This window comes from Marmota monax, unplaced genomic scaffold, assembly GCF_021218885.2.
Source record: "Marmota monax isolate L192 unplaced genomic scaffold, Marmota_monax_Labrador192_F-V1.1 WCK01_AAM20220418_F8-fsc00041, whole genome shotgun sequence".
NCBI classification, from domain to species: Eukaryota; Metazoa; Chordata; class Mammalia; order Rodentia; family Sciuridae; genus Marmota; species Marmota monax.
Window position 1 is genome coordinate 6,548,539 of NW_026695238.1, and position 16,505 is coordinate 6,565,043.

Consider the following 16,505-nt stretch of genomic DNA (forward strand, 5'->3'; position numbering starts at 1 on the left):
ATCCTCATTTATAGACGAAGAACTTGAGGTTCAAACAGGTTGATTGACTTCTTAAGGTCTTTCCAAGTAAGGGGAGATCCAATATCAGAATATCAGACACATCTCCTGACTGCAGACACTGTTTTTTTTTTTTTTGACCCCCCAAGCCTAAAGTGCTTTCTGAAGGTGGAATCACATTGTATTCAGAGGCCAAGTTTTTAATCCATTGTCTGCATGATGAATTTCTTTCACTTGAAATTTAGATTCTATGGAAGCATCAAGATAACTCTAACCTGCTGCCCCAGAATGCAGGCACAACCAGAACCATGAGGACCTGGGAACCTGAGTCCTGAGCAGATGTGCAGGCATCCCATTATCACCAGGAGCCATCCAGACAACTCACTCATTATTTCAATAATTTCCAAACTCCAAGATGCTGGTGTGCCCACATTGCCACATGAAGTAAGAATGAGTAAATCGAACCTGCCAAATAGGAAGTGAGGAGGGACACCTGAATGCTAGAGAACGACTGAAAACCAGGCAAATATTTTCATCAGCCATCTTGTCACTCAATTTTTGGTAACAATGTCAGACATTAGCAATACAGTAAAGTTAGCCAAGGGAAAAATATCTTTAAGTACTGAGCTACTAAATGCATTGATTTGATTTCAAAGTATTCTAATTCAAATTTCTCATTACAAGAAATCCACATGGGCAGCCCACGAAAGAAGCAAAATGTGGCTTTTATTGTGACCGAGGCAATTCAAAGATGTAGTTCTCATTTATGAGGAATAATTTAAGTTGCATCATTGATGTACTTCTGTGGGACATAAATAAACTCTAGAAGAAGCAAGCTGTTCCCCAAGTAACTTTAGACAGACTTCTGGGTTGCTAGCTTAAGAGAGTGAAATAACAAACATATGGATGCATGGTTACATCAACAAAGCCACGTTCTGTTACTACTATGCATATGTATGTATATATATATATGTATAATATGCACTACATACATTCATATCCAAGATATGTGCATACATGATGTATTTTGTGTAGATGCATTCCTGCATTTGTGCAACTAAAGTGACTGCAAACAGAATCTTAACAATGGAAGAAAACAAAGGATGACTAAAAGGTAAAAAAAAAAATGTGGGTATAAATTAAAACTAATCTCTGAAATTTGACCCTTAGTATTTGGAATCTGAAAACATTTCACAGAAAACAAGAACAAAGGATGACAACAGAATTTAGTTTTAGCAAATGTTATAATTGTAGGCGGGCAGGGCACTTCTCCCTTCTAAATCCTACAATGGACCTTTTTTTGGGGGGTGGGGGCTACTGGGGATTGAACTCAGGAGCACTGAGTCACATCCCCAGCCCTATTTTGTATTTATTTAGAGACAGGGTCTCATGGAATTGCTTAGTGCCTAATTTTTGCTGAGGCTGGCTTGATCCTCCTGCTTCAGCCTCCCAAGCTGCTAGGATCACAGGCATGTGCCACCCCTACAACAGATTTTACTGGACCTTCAAGGACTCTTATTAAGTCCCAGAGATAGTTCTGCAAAATGATCATCTTAGTATTTCTCTCTTAGCCCCATTCAAAATGTGAAAGTGGGATTTAGGTAGGGACAAGTATTTAAGAAAAAGGCCACACCAAAAATTGAAGCAATTTCACCATGAAATAAGTGTCACAAATACTATAAATACTTCTTGTTTTTATTAAGACAATGTAGACATATAACACACCATATTGTAGTTCCTAAAATGCAGCCAGACCACTTATTGATGGCCAATAAATTACTTCACTCATATGATAGATACAAATGATCCATTCAAGTACAGTTAATAGCATAGTACAAGATATCATGCAAGCAGCTTGCATAAATACACGAGTGATAACAGCACCCTCAGTCTCTTCTGTGACTTTTAAACATGAAAACTTTCTTATTCCAAATTCCAAAATGTGGAACAGGGAATGTTTTCATATAAAATACATTTGAAACCTTTTATCCCCTTAAAAAGGGATCTAACCCACCTGCAACATACACTCATAATTTCATCTTCTTAGTTACAAAATCAAATATGTATTCTTTGTCATCTCATGTGTCCAGATGTGAATATTTCACTGATTCCAACAACAGCAAACAGCTAAATTCAAAATAATATCTTTTCTGATAAATGTATAATGTATGTATGTTTGTATGTACTTATATATATGTATGTCTTGGTAGTCAAAGAAAGACTATCAGTTAACTTCATCTTTGGGCACTATTTTATATTTTATCAGACAGTTGGAAGTCACTTAATGTTGTTTCACAGTATAAAAACTTGAATCAATTACCAACAAGCCTTTATTTTCTGCTCTTAATTTCAAAATGTGTTTGAATCAGAGGTATGAGAGAAATGTCACCACTTATAACAACTTTTCTGGAAATCTTAATGTACAAAAATTTCCAGATTTATCTATTCAAAAATAAATTATTTTTTAAATGAAATTAAGAAAAAAGACGGGAAAGGGGAAGCCTGTAGTTTATATTCTTCGTGAATAGCTTTCAATATCTTCCAGGTGGGGGCAACAGTCAGTCAGTTTTGAGAGAAGGGAGATCAGGCTTTTTAAACTCCCTGAGTCCAGTTACAGAAGATGAAATGACTTCCTGGCAGTAACACCGTAAGACAACCGCAAGCTTTCAGAAGATTGGACTTCTGGGCTCTGCTCCAGACCCCGGGAGGTGGGTAGCAGGATCATTGCCTTTTGCAAGCTGCAGTCGCATCTCCGTGGAGTCGGACAACTACTCTGAACGCGCACGCGTGCTATGCACCTGCCCAATAACGCACAGATGCCGACAGCTGCTAAGTCCAGCAGCCACCACGTTCACGCCCTAGCTGTGCCCCCGGGGAGTGTAAGTCACTCTCAGCGCTCAGGATCTCTCCCTTTCTAGGACCGCCGGGAAGCAAGAAAACCTTTCTCTCACTTTAACTTTTCTTATTCTTCCTTTGGGCAATTCAAGGCCATTCACAACCGCTGTGGACTAGTACTTGCGCTCACCTGCACCCTTCAAGAAACTCTCAAGTTCCAGCCTCCAGAAAATCAGCTTTCAGGAGGGCTGCCTGGGGACCTCTCCCCTTTCCTCTTGATTGTAAATCCTCAGATTTTGGGAAGGGACGGCTGCGCCGCACTCTGGAAATGGGGTGGTGCACGAAAGGGAAAAGGAACGCCCCACCAGCCGGTTCACCAGCCTCCTCGCCCCTTGAGTTTTCCTCTCAGACCCTGCGCAAAGGAGGTGGGGCATAGAAAGTCCGTGAGGCAGAAAACCTTGGTGGCCAGGTGGCTGAGGGTGGGGGATGGTGCGACTGGAGCGTCCTAAGGTCATGGGAGAGGGAGAAGCTCGAGTGTACTGAGTCAAAGGCCCACTCCTCTTTGGCTGCGCGAGGCAGGCGGTGCAGGCATAGAGACCAGTGTGCTGCCCAGCTACGTGTCGCTCCTCCGTGCGCCGCCGGGTGCCGCCGCTGCCCGCGTCCTCGGGCCGCCGCCGCCGCTTCCAGCCGAGCTGGCGGCCGCACCCTCGGGCCGATACTTGAGCCAGCAGATAACCCAGGTGACAACGACTGAGAAGAGCGCCAAGATGCTGGCCACCGACAGACAGATGGGCCCCACAGGCGAGGGCGAAGGCGACCCAGTCGCCGGGGCATCCCCAGGGGGCGCTCCGCTTCCGGGGGGTCCCCCGCCACCACCGCCACCGTAGTGGTTGACGAAGATGAGGCCAGTGAAGAGCAGCACCACCATGGAGAGAAAAGAAAAAACCACGCACACGCAGCCGGCGGTGAGCGCAGCGCGCTTGCAGTTCTGGCAGCTGTCGTAGGCGCCCGGGGCGCGCAGACCCGGGCGGGCGCGAGGTCCGGGGGCGGTGTCCTCTGCAGGTGGCGTTGGTTGCGGGGCCGGGGCTGGCGGCTGGGGTGCTGCAGGCTCTGCGCGGCGTGTTGGCAGCGGCGGGAGTCGGTCCTGGGGTAGCGGGTCGTGAGCCGCGCGCAGAGCTAGCGGGAAGGCCTCGGCGAGCTTGGTGTTATTGGGCAAGGCTTGCACGCGGCTGTCGGGCAGCGGCGTGCGGTGGCGGCACACGGGGCACGCGATGGCGCCGGGAGGATCGTGCCAGGGCGGGGGGCGCTGCGCGCGCTCAGGCGCAGCGCTGGCAGCGGCGGCGGCGGCGGCGGCGGCGCGGAGCTGTAGCTGGCTTAGGCACTCCTGGCAGAAGGTGTGCAGGCACGCCAGCAGCTTAGGCGCGCGCCGGTCCGCATCGAAGTAGTTGTAGCAGATTTTGCACTCGTAGTCTTCGAGAGGTGCAAGGCCTGGGGCCGTAGCGGTGGCGTTCCGGGGTCTCCTATCCCCGCGGTCCCGGCCTCCAGCCGCCGCGCCCCCTGCTCCGGCCCGGCTCCCGGGGCTGCTGCTGGGGCTCTGTTCGCTGCCGCCGCTGTCGTTTGCTGGCGCTGCCATGGCATGATCCGCCCCTCATTGGGGGCAAGGTGAGTCGCCTTCCTCCCCCTGCGTTGCCGCCTCGGCTCCAGGCGGGGAGGAGGCGCTTCTGCCTCCCCCCCCCGACTGCTGTCGCCTGGCGTCGGAGGCACCGCTGGCTGGGCCGGGCGGGGGCGCAACGGCAACCGCCTCCCTCTCCAGTCCACCCCACCCCGCCCCGCTCCGCCCCCGCGCGAGCGCCCGGGTCCCTCCCTGTCCCCCGGCGCCTCTCTGCGGTCCCCTCCAGCCCCCTCAAGGCAGCTCTTCTGGCTTTGGATACCGGTTTTTGTTGGACTTGGAAATGGGAGTAGAGGGCGGCTGGGAGGCGGCGCGGGAATGCATTTGGGGGTGTAGCTGTTTAAGGATGTTGCGTTTTGTAAGTGCCAACCACCCCCCTCCCCCCAGGTTGATGGTGGGAAACCCGGACCTGTTTTCCCTTTTCCCTCTTCCTCAACACGCGCCTACTCCCACCCTTCCTTTTTATTCTGCTTATCCTCCTGTCTGGGGCTGGGTCCCTGTCGGAGCCTCCTCTCCCCCACCAGCAAGAGCTCACCGGTGATGTAATGCGGGGCCCGCGCAGGGAGGGGAAGCGACAGCCTCAGCAGCCTGGCAGCAGCATTGCCTTCCCTTGATGAAAATCGTGATCTCATTTCTCCGTCCAAGGGCGAAAGCCAATAATCACCAAGCCATTTACGTTTTGCGCTTTTATTAGCAGAAACCATGAAGCCCTGCAGAACGCTTTCAGGGTGGAAACGAGTGGTGGCATTTTCCTTTGGTTGTTAGGAGGAAATTTTGGAGGGGAACAGTACTTGCCCCCACTCTCTTAAATACCGCTTCCTGAGATTTGAGGAGACACGAAAACAGAACGGGAGCAGGGTCTTGTTGTTTTCCTGATACTGACCACAGCAGACCCAGGGGCTATTTCGTTGGTGCCCAGGCCTCTGCAGAGGTAGATAGTTGTCAGAGAAGTTCACAAAATGTCAAAAGTCCAGATTTAACCTAGCCACTGAGGTCAGTCATCTTTTCCCATTGGTCCACTTCAACTTTTGTATATAAATGTAGAGAGCCCCAAACTTGATGAATAACATGGGACAACTCTTGATTTTATTAAAACTAATAGAAGCCCAGATGAGTAGGTGAGCAGGAAGTACAGCTTCTTTAGAGAGCACTAGGGAGGACACTGGGAGTGGTGGGCTTAGGGACAGTCTTGGGGGTGATGCCTGTTTCCCCAGGTTGGGCCTCACTCTGTGAGGAGGGAAAGGTCACCCACCCACCTACCCACCCAAACAACAAGGAAGGGAAAGAAGATGGCTTTGTAAGGTTCAGGATTCCCAGGAGAAGGGAATGTTCCCACTTTCTGTCCAGATTCTCTGCAAAAGATGGCAAGATGCCCCAGGGAATGTTTCTGGAAAGGATAAATGGATGGAAAGGAAGCCAAAGGTAAAGGAAGACAGAAAGGAACCAGTAAACTACCAATGTACAGACAAGAGTTTTAGAGGGAGTCCTGAATACCTATAAAGCTTCAGTGATATTTAAAAATAAGTTTTTTTATGCTATGAAAAGGGACTATCATATTCTTAAGTTCAAGAGACCTTAGGTGAAGTTTGTTAAAAACCACTGACTTTCCAAGATTCAGATTTCATAATTATGATTTGGGGGTGCTTCTCATTTGGTGTTGTTTAGGTATTTCATTTTGTGATGGTGGATGTGATCAGAACGGGCAGGTTGATGGGGCATCAGAAGAAGGCCCTTCCCTGGCCTAGAAATATTGCAGTGACCCAGCACTAACTATAGGGAATCACTTCCTGTGGTCCTCTTCCTCTTTTAGCTGTATGATTGTGAGGAGCCTGGAATAGTGTGTTCTATGCATGGTATTAAGCTGGGTCCTTTGCTGTGAGCCTTGGCTCTGTGCTGAGAAGAAACATAATGCTGATATGACAAAATGTAAAAGCAAAACACCGAGAAGCACAGAAATAGGGGGACAAGTGTTGATTTGTATTGTTCTTCCTGCCCGCCCAGGTCTTAGGACATGTGCAACCCCCAAGTCCTGTATGCTTAGATATAGAAGCATTCGAGCAAAACCTTTAACATTTTTCAGCTTCACTCAGTGACACATTCCACCATAGGCCAGGGTTTTTCCCCTTCTGCACTTTTGACATTCTGCAGTAGGTAACTTTTTTTTATCGTGGGCACTGCTCTATGAATGGTCAATATTTAGCAGCATCTCTGGCCTCTACCATCTTGATGTCAGTAGCAATGCTTCTCAGTTTTAAGAGTCCAGAATATTCCCTGGGGACAAAATCATCCCCGGTGGAGGACCATGGAGCTTATACCAAAGTCAGGGCCGATTAAAGTAAAATCAAAACCAGAAACATCTTCCAACTCCTATCTAGTGCCAGCAAACAGCATTACCAAAATAATTATTCCTACCCATGGGCACTTCTATAGTTCAGGGTAATGTACTGCACTCTCCTTAAAAGGGCCAGTAAAGGTTTTTTTGAATAATACATTTTGTTGATAGGGTCATGAACAATTGCCAGAATTTGGTTAGCAATGCTAGAATTTACTCTTTGTGTTTGGATAGCTTTCTAGGGGCACCCAGCATCTCTAAATATTTTATTTTTTGGGACATCTAAGCTACATCCTCATCCCTTTTTATTTTATTTTATTTTTTTTATTTTGAACCAGAGTCTTGCTAAGTTGCTTAGGTCCTCACTAGGTTGCTGAGGCTGTCCTCCAAATTTCAATCCTCCTGCCTCAGCCTCCTGGGTTCCTGGGATTACAGGTGTGGGCCACCATAGCCTACCCCAATTATTTTATATCCTGGGGCTATTTGCTCAGTTTTTAGAACTCGAAGGTGTCATATGGGGTATTTCACTAGTGCAACAGGAAGGTATCACATTTCTGAAGAGGTGTTAATTTGTGTGATATAGGCCACAGACCTCTGTCCCAATGAACCATAAAGTCCAGTGTTCATCAGGTAACCTACAGGAGTGAATGATGAAACTTGGTTATTCATGTAGGAGCTAGAATTTCCCTGCGAAGAAAGATGTGTTGAAGGGATTTTTTTAGTCAGAAACAAGGAACTCAATATTTGAATTAACTTTGCAAGAACCCTCCCTGCTCTTGCCTTGAACATACTACACATTATGTGCTGAATTGTTTAATTTTTGAGGAACTTAGTAAATGGGAGACTGACTTTTTGGGCAATCTTTTGTTTACATTCCCTCTGTCAATCATCTGAAGAATGTTTGAGGTTGAGGAAAAGCTCTCTTGCAGAGAAGGTAGTAGTGGGATCAAGCAGTCCTATAATGTGTGGTTTGATAGTCCTGGGTCTAGATCCTAGGCTTGCTTCTCACTCTATGTGTAGTATTAGATGTGCTCTTTACTTTCCCTGTGCTCAGTTTTCTAAATTATAAAATAAGGATAAGAGTAGTAACTGCATAAGTCTATTGTAAAGGTTGAATATGTTGTGCACACAACACAAAGAATAGTCCCCAGCCCCTTATTATTAATTAATAAGTTAATGCTTATTATTATATATGTCAGGGATTCCTACACCTGGTCTCAGTAACCCTCACAAATGCCCCATGAGAGAGGCTCAGAGGATTTCTGTAACCAGTCCAAGGTGGTGCAGCTAATAGTGATAGTGGTTCTCAACCAACTCTTCTGCTATTCAAAGACAGGTAGCATCTCAATCAAAAAGACCAGGCAGAGGCTGACCTGAAGTCAACCATGCATTATAGATCCGACAGTTGTAATAAATAAAACTCTGCATAAAACATCAGGACAAAATGAAATCTTGTTGGTGATATTGGAGGGATAGATATATAGAGGCAGATAATGCTACTCAGAAGTAAGTAGTCAATCATTCAATCAAACAGCTGACATTTTAAAATAGAAACCGGGTCAATTCAATTGGACATTTACTTGAGGTCCTGTTTCAGAAGACATTGGTGATGGTGATGAAACCTGGCCTCCAGGAATCAAGAATTTAATAGAAGTCAATAGAAGCCAAGAGGAATCCAAGAAGATAGGACACTAAATGTTCTGTGTTATCCTAAAGAGGATCCAGAACACATAAAGGGCATTAGGAACAAACTTAGGGAATCTGAATAAGGCATGAGTTTTAGTGAGTAATAATGTATCAACATTGGTTTATTAGTTATGGAAAAGGTTGCATATCAATATCAGATGTGAATAACAGAAGAAACTGAATATGGCATATATGAGAACACTGAGACTCTTTGCAAGTTTTCTATAAATCTAAAACTTTTCTAAAGCAAAATGTTGAATTTTTCATTGTATATATTTGTGGGGTTTTGTTAGTCAGCTTTGCAGTATTGTAACAAAGTACCTGAGATAATCAACTTATAAAGGAGAAACATTTATTTGGGCTCACCGTTTTGGGGGTTCCAATCATTGTCAGTTGGCCTAGCTGCTTTGGGGGCCTATGTTGAGGCAGTGCATCATGGCTAAATGTTTGCCTAATGGCAGCCAGCAACCAAAAAAGTGGAAGAGGAAGGGCTGGAGTTCCAATATCCCCTCCAAAGGGCACATCCCCAATGACTAAACTGCCTTCCACTATCCCACCTTCTAAAGGTCCCATCACCTCCCTGTGGCACCATAGTCTGTGACCAACCACACTGTTAACAAGTAGAACTCTGGTGGACACTTATTCCAAACCACAGTAGGGTATCATGTGAGGTCTTCATAACAAGTTTATTTTTCAAAATGTGGCTGATTTATGGGGATTTTCAATAATAAGGCTACTAAATTTCTTGAGAAGTTTAGATAGAGTCTTATCTGCTCATTTGCATTTGTATCATCATTGCAAATAAAACCCAGGAAGCCGATTTGAAAACTCTTCCATGAGAACGTTGTATTGAGTATTTAGTGCACTAGGGCATCATACTACTCATTGTAATAAGCAAATAATAGTAATTTTTAAAAAGTAGGGATATCGTGCAACTACCTTAAAGAAAATTTGGAAAAGGGAATTTTAAAATCCCCTCTATCCTGGCCCTTCAGCGTAGCTATTATAATCTTTGGATTCATTCTCAGAGGCATATGTTTTTACATAGTTATAATAATAATACACATACCTGGCTTCACTCTAATTAGATTTATTCACTCAAATTACTGTCTATGGTGTCTACTACTTGCCAGACAGTGCTTTGGGGAGGATACAAAACAGTGAACAAAAGATCAGAATGCTTGCCCTCATGGAACTTATATTCTGATGCCTGTGTGAGATGAACAAATGGACGAATATGTAACATGATAGGAAGTCAAAGTGCCCTGCAGAAAAATACAGCAGGACCGGAGGAGGGGAGTTATGGTGTGTGGAGGAGGGGATTTGCTATTTATTCTTTGTCCAACAAAACCCATTTGAGTAAAGTGGCAGTTGAGCAAAGACCTTAAGGAAGTGAGGGGCAGAATCCTCACTGGCTGCCTGTTGGAACAGTATCCCAAGCAAGAGGGAAAAGCATGCACAAAGGTCCTGAGGTGAGAGTCACTGTGTTATAGAGATGGCCAAGAGACCAATAGCAGGAGCAGAGTAAGCTAGGAGAGGGGACAGGATATAAAGCCACAGAGGATGATGGGTGAGGGAAGATCATGAAAGATTCTGAGCAGAAAGATACAGAATCTGATTTAGGTTTCAAGAGACCCATGGCAGCTGCTGTGTGATAGCTGAGAAGGGACAAGTTCAGAGGCAGATAACCTGGGCAGGTGGGTCTGTTGACAAATCATAGAAGGAAGATACTTTGAACCAAGTGAGACTGGGTGAGTCATTTGCAGGTGAAGCCCTCAGGATGCACTAATGTGGTGAATGGGAGAGGAAGGGCAACTTCTAGGGATGTTCCCATGGCTTTTGACCTCAATCCCCAAAACTCCAGTGTGTGTGTGTGTGTATATATATATATATTACTCATAATCACTAACAAAAATATAGTATGCATTTTCTAGAATCTTAGATTTTTTTTTAGTTCTACATGGACACAATACCTTTATTTATTGATTGATTTTTATGTGGTGCTGAGAATCGAACCCAGTGCCTCCTACATTCTAGGCAAGCGCTCTGCCACTAAGCCACAACCCCAGCCCTAGAATCTTAATAGTCTCAGTAATCTTAATAATACCAGGACCTCCTTACATCCTTGCTCCAGGGTCACATCAGTGAGGCTCTCCCCAACCTCCCCATCTTAATCTGCAGCCCCATCCACACTTCCTGTCCCTCTTACCCTGTTGTATTGTATTTCATAACTGCATAGTTGTTGGTGTGTGGTGCAAATTAAAATGGGAGAGCCTTAAGAATTGAGAATGTCAAGAAGGCTGTCAGTGTGAGGCCCCTCTGGGTTCCTGGACTGTCACACATCCATATATAAGCATGTGGGGTGGTCCTTTGTTGTCCACCCCTCCAGGGACGTGTATAAGTCTGTGAAAGGTGTGGGTGTCTGTGTTTTGTCCCCTGCCATCTCTCTCATGCCGAGTATAGGACCTAGCATGTGGTAGACACCCAATACAGTAAGTACTGTTGAATAAGTAAAGGGGTTAATGGCAGGTTAGCATTGCATACCATGACCCCACCAGAATTTTCTGAAGCGGTCTGTTAGAGTCTGTAAACAAGTCAAAATAACACCTGGCATTTTGCCAGGGGAATGTTAGAGTTCGTAAACAAGTCTGGATGGTGCCTGGCAAAATGCCAGAGGGAGTGGTTTGAGAAGTAACAAAAGCGACCCGTTGAGTGTGGAGATTCCTTATTGGTTGACTGATGTATCTAGTTTATGCTAATTAGATAAGCTGTGTGGAATGTATAAATACTGCTCCTGTCCTGCAATAAACGGCTCCTACTCCTGCTGTATCAACGTTCACAAGTTATTCGTCACCCCCTGGTTATTTTGCTGCAGCCGGACTGCGGCAGCGGTCTTTCTTTATTTTGCTTCCTTCATCATGCAGCAATAAAAATCCTCCTCTTACAGAGTTTCTCATCTTTGGATTAATTCTCTAAGATTGATTGTCAGAATAGACTGTGTGCAAGCCCTTCCTTTCCAAAAATGTCATTTGCTAAATACAGTTGGCTGGATGACTTTACATTGAATTTTGACAGTTTTTATTTATTTGTCATCCAAGAAAGAACTTTCATTCTTTTAACATTCATGTTTATGAAAAACCTCTTTTTTTAAAAAAAAAAAAGTTGGGGGGAGGATATTTTCCTTTCTCTTCAAAAATTCCATTGTAAGTGTTAAAAACATTTCTTTTCCTATTGAGTGTTTTAATTTTGTTTCAGGGAGTCATCAACAAAGAAAGAATAATTAAGTCAATCTTACTATTTATTCAATAAATATATTCTATTTTTCCCATGTTTTCTTGTTTCATTGGAGTTTTTTTTTTTTTTTTTTGGAACCGGGGAATGAACTCAGGGGCACTCAACCACTGAGCCACATCCCCAGCCCTATTTTGTATTTTATTTAAAGACAAAGTCTCACTGAGTTGCTTAGAGCCTGGTTTTGAACTTGTGATTCTCCTGTCTCAGCTCCTGAGCTGCTGGGATCACAGATGTGAGCCACTTCACTGGATTATTGATGTTTCAATACTTTGTCACTACTTCAGTTCTCTGCTTAGACTACAATTTGGGAAAGAAAAAAAAAAGCATGTTCTCTGTGCTCCCCAGTGATTATTAGAAGTTGTTCTTTAAAACTTTCAGTAATTATTAGAAGTACTGCCAGAAGAAAAGCTCCAGAGACTTGCAATCCTAATTTTCATTATGCAAACTAATTTTTTAGTTATTCAAATCTATGACGCTCGTAGTGCCCAGAGCTTATGCCCGTTGGCAGATTGATGGGTTCCATAGGTGGCGGTCACCAAGGGCTAGCAGTGTCTCCATACCAAAGCCCAATAGCACCAGGTCTAAGTAAGATGGGATTAGGTCAAGGCGTCACAAGCTTGTTTTACAGTGTTTTTTGGATGATAAGTGGGATTTCCGTGCTCAGAGTTAGAGGTCCCCACAGCAGGATTTTGCAATTGTTTCACCCTTTTACTCCCACTTCCTGCTAAGGGTGCTCGTATAGAACACCCTTGAAAGTCCAAACTGGTTGCGCAGGGCCACAGGGTAAATTCAGCCAAAATCAAAGGCTGCGTTCCCTTGGAAGCTCTAGAGAAGGGCCCATCACTTGCCTCTTCCAGCCTCTAGAGCCTAGTGGCATTTCTTAGCTCCTGGTCCCTCCACTGTGGCATCTCCTCCTCCCATTCTGACTCCAACTCTCCTTTTTCCCTCTTAGAGAGACACTTGTGGTTACATCGGGTCCACTGAGATAACCCAGATGCTTGCCCCTTCTTGTCATCTGTAAATCAATCACGTTGGCAAAGTCCCTCTTGCAGGTGTATAATGTCATAGGGTCCTGAGATTAGGAAGTGGACGTCTTAGGTGTCACTATTCTGTGAACCCGGAAGCTCCCTGTGCAGCCCCTGCAGGGCTGCTCACACGTGAGGTGACCAGCCCTTGGTTGACCTGCCTCAGGCACCACTGAGCTGCCAAGGGACAGAGGGTATTTGTATCTCCAAGCCTACGTAGGGCCCCTGAGGAAACTTTTGTCATAGGTGTATAATGACGTAGGAGCAGCTATTTGCCACAGGAAGGAGAGGGAGGAGCCATTCTGAGTCCTGGAGAGGGCCAGCATCGCCAGTGCCTTGCCCTTCCTGCCCCCGGCCCACCTTGCGACCTCCGGCTGCCAGCACCTGCGTTTCTTCCCTTAAGCACCTTCTCCTGCAGTCAATCTCCTTGGCAGGCTGGAGCGCTGAGGCTGTTAGTCAGCTTCCCGTTGCTGTGACAACATACCTGAGATTAACCTAAGGGGGAAAGGCTTCTTTTGGCTCATGGTTTCAGAGATTCCACTCCATGGTCCCTTGGCCCTGTGCTTTGGGTGGCCCAGAACATCATGGCGGGAGCAGGTGGTGAAGGAGGCCTGCTCTCCTCCTGATGGCCAGGAGGCAAAAGAGAGAGGGGACCAGTGTTCCAATATCCTCTTCAAGGGTATGTGCCCACGATGACCTAACCTCCTCCCTCTTGGCCCCGCCTCTTAAAGGTTACACCACCTCCTAATAGCACCAGAGGCTGGTGACAAAGCCTTCACACAGGCCTTTGGGGTACACTCCAGATAGATCCAATCCATAGCAGAGGATTGACACCCCCAGGGCCAGCCCTCCACTAATGACAGATGGGAGGAGCGTGGGTATGAATAGCCCCAGCAACCTCATCTCCCAGGTGACATAGATCTGAGGCCTGTTCTCCCTTCAGGGTTCACCCAGAAAAATGAAGCCCCAGACATACAAGTGGTGGCTGTGTGGCAGGACACCTGTTAGTGACTGTTTGTCTTTCCCTGCTTTGTGTTCTTGTCCCTCCAGGTGTTTCCTTGAGATCCCCTCTTCTGGGGGAAGCCAAGGTAAGACCTGAGAGGAAACTCTGAACAGAGAGGAGAGCAAAGCCTGTGTGGACACATCTGCAAACCCTCTCTCCTTGAACCCCTCTTAAAGACCAACCAGGCAGGGGAAGGTGGAATAGCAAGTCCTTGACACATCACGGGTGGTTCCAGGTGTGAAGTTGGTGTCTCTTTTCCAGAGTGCACCCTGGGTAGATTCCACACCCCTCGGAGAAGCTGCACATGCAGAGGCTAGAGTGGGGGTACTGATGGTGGCAGAGCAAGTCCACGCAGAGGGAGTGGGACCAGCTCATTCCACCACCCCGCGGCTGCCCCCCCCCCCCCCGCCCCATGCTCCAGAGCACTTCCTCAGGCTATGCTAACCTTCCTGAACCTGAGCAGGGAGCGGGAGCATCTAAGAGCATTCACAACAGGGTCATGGCAGAAAGAGGAAGGAGACAGAGGAATCCAAGAGCCAGCAGCCACAACAGAGCAGCAGTAGGTAGGGCGGGAACAAAGGTGTGTGATGATCATCTGAGCAGAGGCCAGCAAGGGCCCACTCAGTCCTCCTCGCCTCCAGTCCTGCCTACCTCAGGCCAGGTGCCCTCCAGAGAGAAAGGAAGCCAGGGAGGAGGGTCTCGTCCTGATCTGACTGAACAGATACTTCCAGAAAAGGTGACTCTTGAGCTGGCCGGGGAGTGACGGAGTTGTTGGCAAAGTTAAGTTTGTCCTTTTGCTAATGTTTAAAAGAAATGGGAAGTTCATAAATCTGAGGATAAAATATTATACCTGTCACTAGAGAAGGTATTTTGTTTCCTATTATTTGAACTGTTATTTCATCTTGATTCCATGGAAATAACCCTAGGGAGCAGCAGGTTTATTAGATAATGTGGAATAACACAAATATATTAAACCCAAACCGCTGCATTTCTACACACACACACACACACACACACACACACACACACCACTCCTCTGAGTTGCTCTGCTCTTAAGGAAGTGAGAAGGTGGGAGCCATCCCAGAAAAGAGACCCTGGAGTCTCCAGTGTCAGGAGGTGGGTAAAGCTTGGGGAAGGGTGTGCAGGCATGAGAGAGGGAAATTAAGGAATCAGAGAGAACTTTCCTGGCTCCCTCCTTTGGACCAATGAACTCAGACAAATCAGGTGGAGCCTCAAAACATAGTATATGATATGAAGGAATTATTCTTGATTTTGTTTATTATAATGATAGCAATGTGACTATGGAAAAAGTGAATATGCCCTTCTGTAAACACATGCTGAATATTATGGGAAAGGGGATGTGATATTTTGAATTTGCTTCCAAATATTCCAGCAAAAAGAAATAGATAAATAAATTCATTTTACAAGAATGGGGATGGAAGAGATCAGATTATCACAGTGTATGAAAATGGTCGAGATTGTGTGGTAGGATATAGGTGCTTATATTTGAAGATGCTCCTGTCAATCACCAATGTTGAACCCAAATCAGCAACATTCTTATAAAAATAGCACTAATAATGCTTGTTTGCTTTTAAGATTTCACTAAGCACTTGAGTTTGGAAGGATTATAGAAAATGATCTTGAATCCAGCTTTACCTTTTACCTTTGCTCTTTTCTTCTTATCTGCCTCCTTAAAGAAATTGAGGAAGTGCTAAAGGGGACAGGGAATGCAGGTGTCCCCATGGAAACAGGGAGGAAGATGGAGGCGTTCAGAGCTTGGGCTCAGGGTAAGTTCTATTAGTCCTGCCTCCTCTGTCTTTTCTCTTCTTCAGAGCCTGGAACCCGGGCCCTTCCATCTCTACACACGCATTACTCTAAATCCAGGAATGAGTGGATCAAGGGAGATGAAAAGGAAATGCATGAGTGTCAGTGCTACAAGGGCAGAATGGAAAAAATAGGAGCTTCCTCTGCAGTAGATATAAATACCTGTGTCTCTTCTTCACATGGTCGGTGAAGCTTTTTGCTACCTAGATACTATTTTTATTTATTTAATGTTTTTGTGCCAGGGATTGAACCCAGGGGTGCTTAACCACCGAGCCACATCCCCAGCCCTTTTTATTTTTTATTTTAAAACTGTCTTGCTAAGTTGCTTAGAGCCTGGTTAAGTGGCTGAGGCTGGCTTTGAAATTTCAATCCTATTGCCTCAGCTTTCCAAGCTGCTGGGATTACAGGTATGCACCTGGCTCTCCAGATGTTTTGAAAGTTTAAAGAGATGCAATTCTGTGGGACTTGGCCATTCTCACCTGAGAAAATCTATGGGCTCAGATGGCCACCGTCATCTCTGGGAGACATTCGAGAGCTGGGATTGTGGCTCAGTGGTAGAGTGCTTGCCTTGCAAGTATGAGGCACTGGGTTCAATCCTCAGCACCACATAAAAAATAAATAAATAAATAGAGGTATTATGTCCATCTACAACTAAAAAATAAAAAAAGAGCTCATACTTTATATGTCAACCAGCTTCAAACTCAATTTTAACAGTTTCTTCCCTTGTGTCATTGTGGCCTTCTTGCACAATGACACGGGCAAGATCAGCTGGCCAAGCATACAATGTATTTTTCTTCAAATAAACTCTCTGCAGCCTAGGATCCTTTGAATCAAATCTGC

At 45.6% G+C, this 16,505-nt stretch overlaps 1 protein-coding gene and 1 long non-coding RNA gene across 2 annotated transcripts in view; one reads left to right on the plus strand and one right to left on the minus strand.

Moving 5' to 3' along the window:
• Positions 1 to 1,449: 1,449 nt before the first annotated feature.
• LOC124089551 (RING finger protein 223) lies at positions 1,450 to 4,611 on the minus strand. The gene has a single exon (XM_058577483.1). The coding sequence runs from the start codon at positions 4,463 to 4,465 to the stop codon at positions 3,446 to 3,448; it is 1,020 nt and encodes a 339-aa protein (XP_058433466.1). The 5' UTR covers positions 4,466 to 4,611; the 3' UTR covers positions 1,450 to 3,445.
• A 10,579-nt stretch (positions 4,612 to 15,190) lies between these two features.
• Positions 15,191 to 16,505, plus strand: part of LOC131423990 (uncharacterized) — a 33,703-nt gene continuing 32,388 nt past the window's right edge. The window contains exon 1 of the long non-coding RNA XR_009226295.1: positions 15,191 to 15,628. This is a non-coding gene — a long non-coding RNA (uncharacterized LOC131423990). The remainder of the gene's footprint in view (positions 15,629 to 16,505) is intronic.

Bases quoted from the DNA above. Each gene is read 5' to 3' on its own strand.
- LOC124089551 (XM_058577483.1), bottom strand. From the start codon at position 4,465: ATGGCAGCGCCAGCAAACGACAGCGGCGGCAGCGAACAGAGCCCCAGC.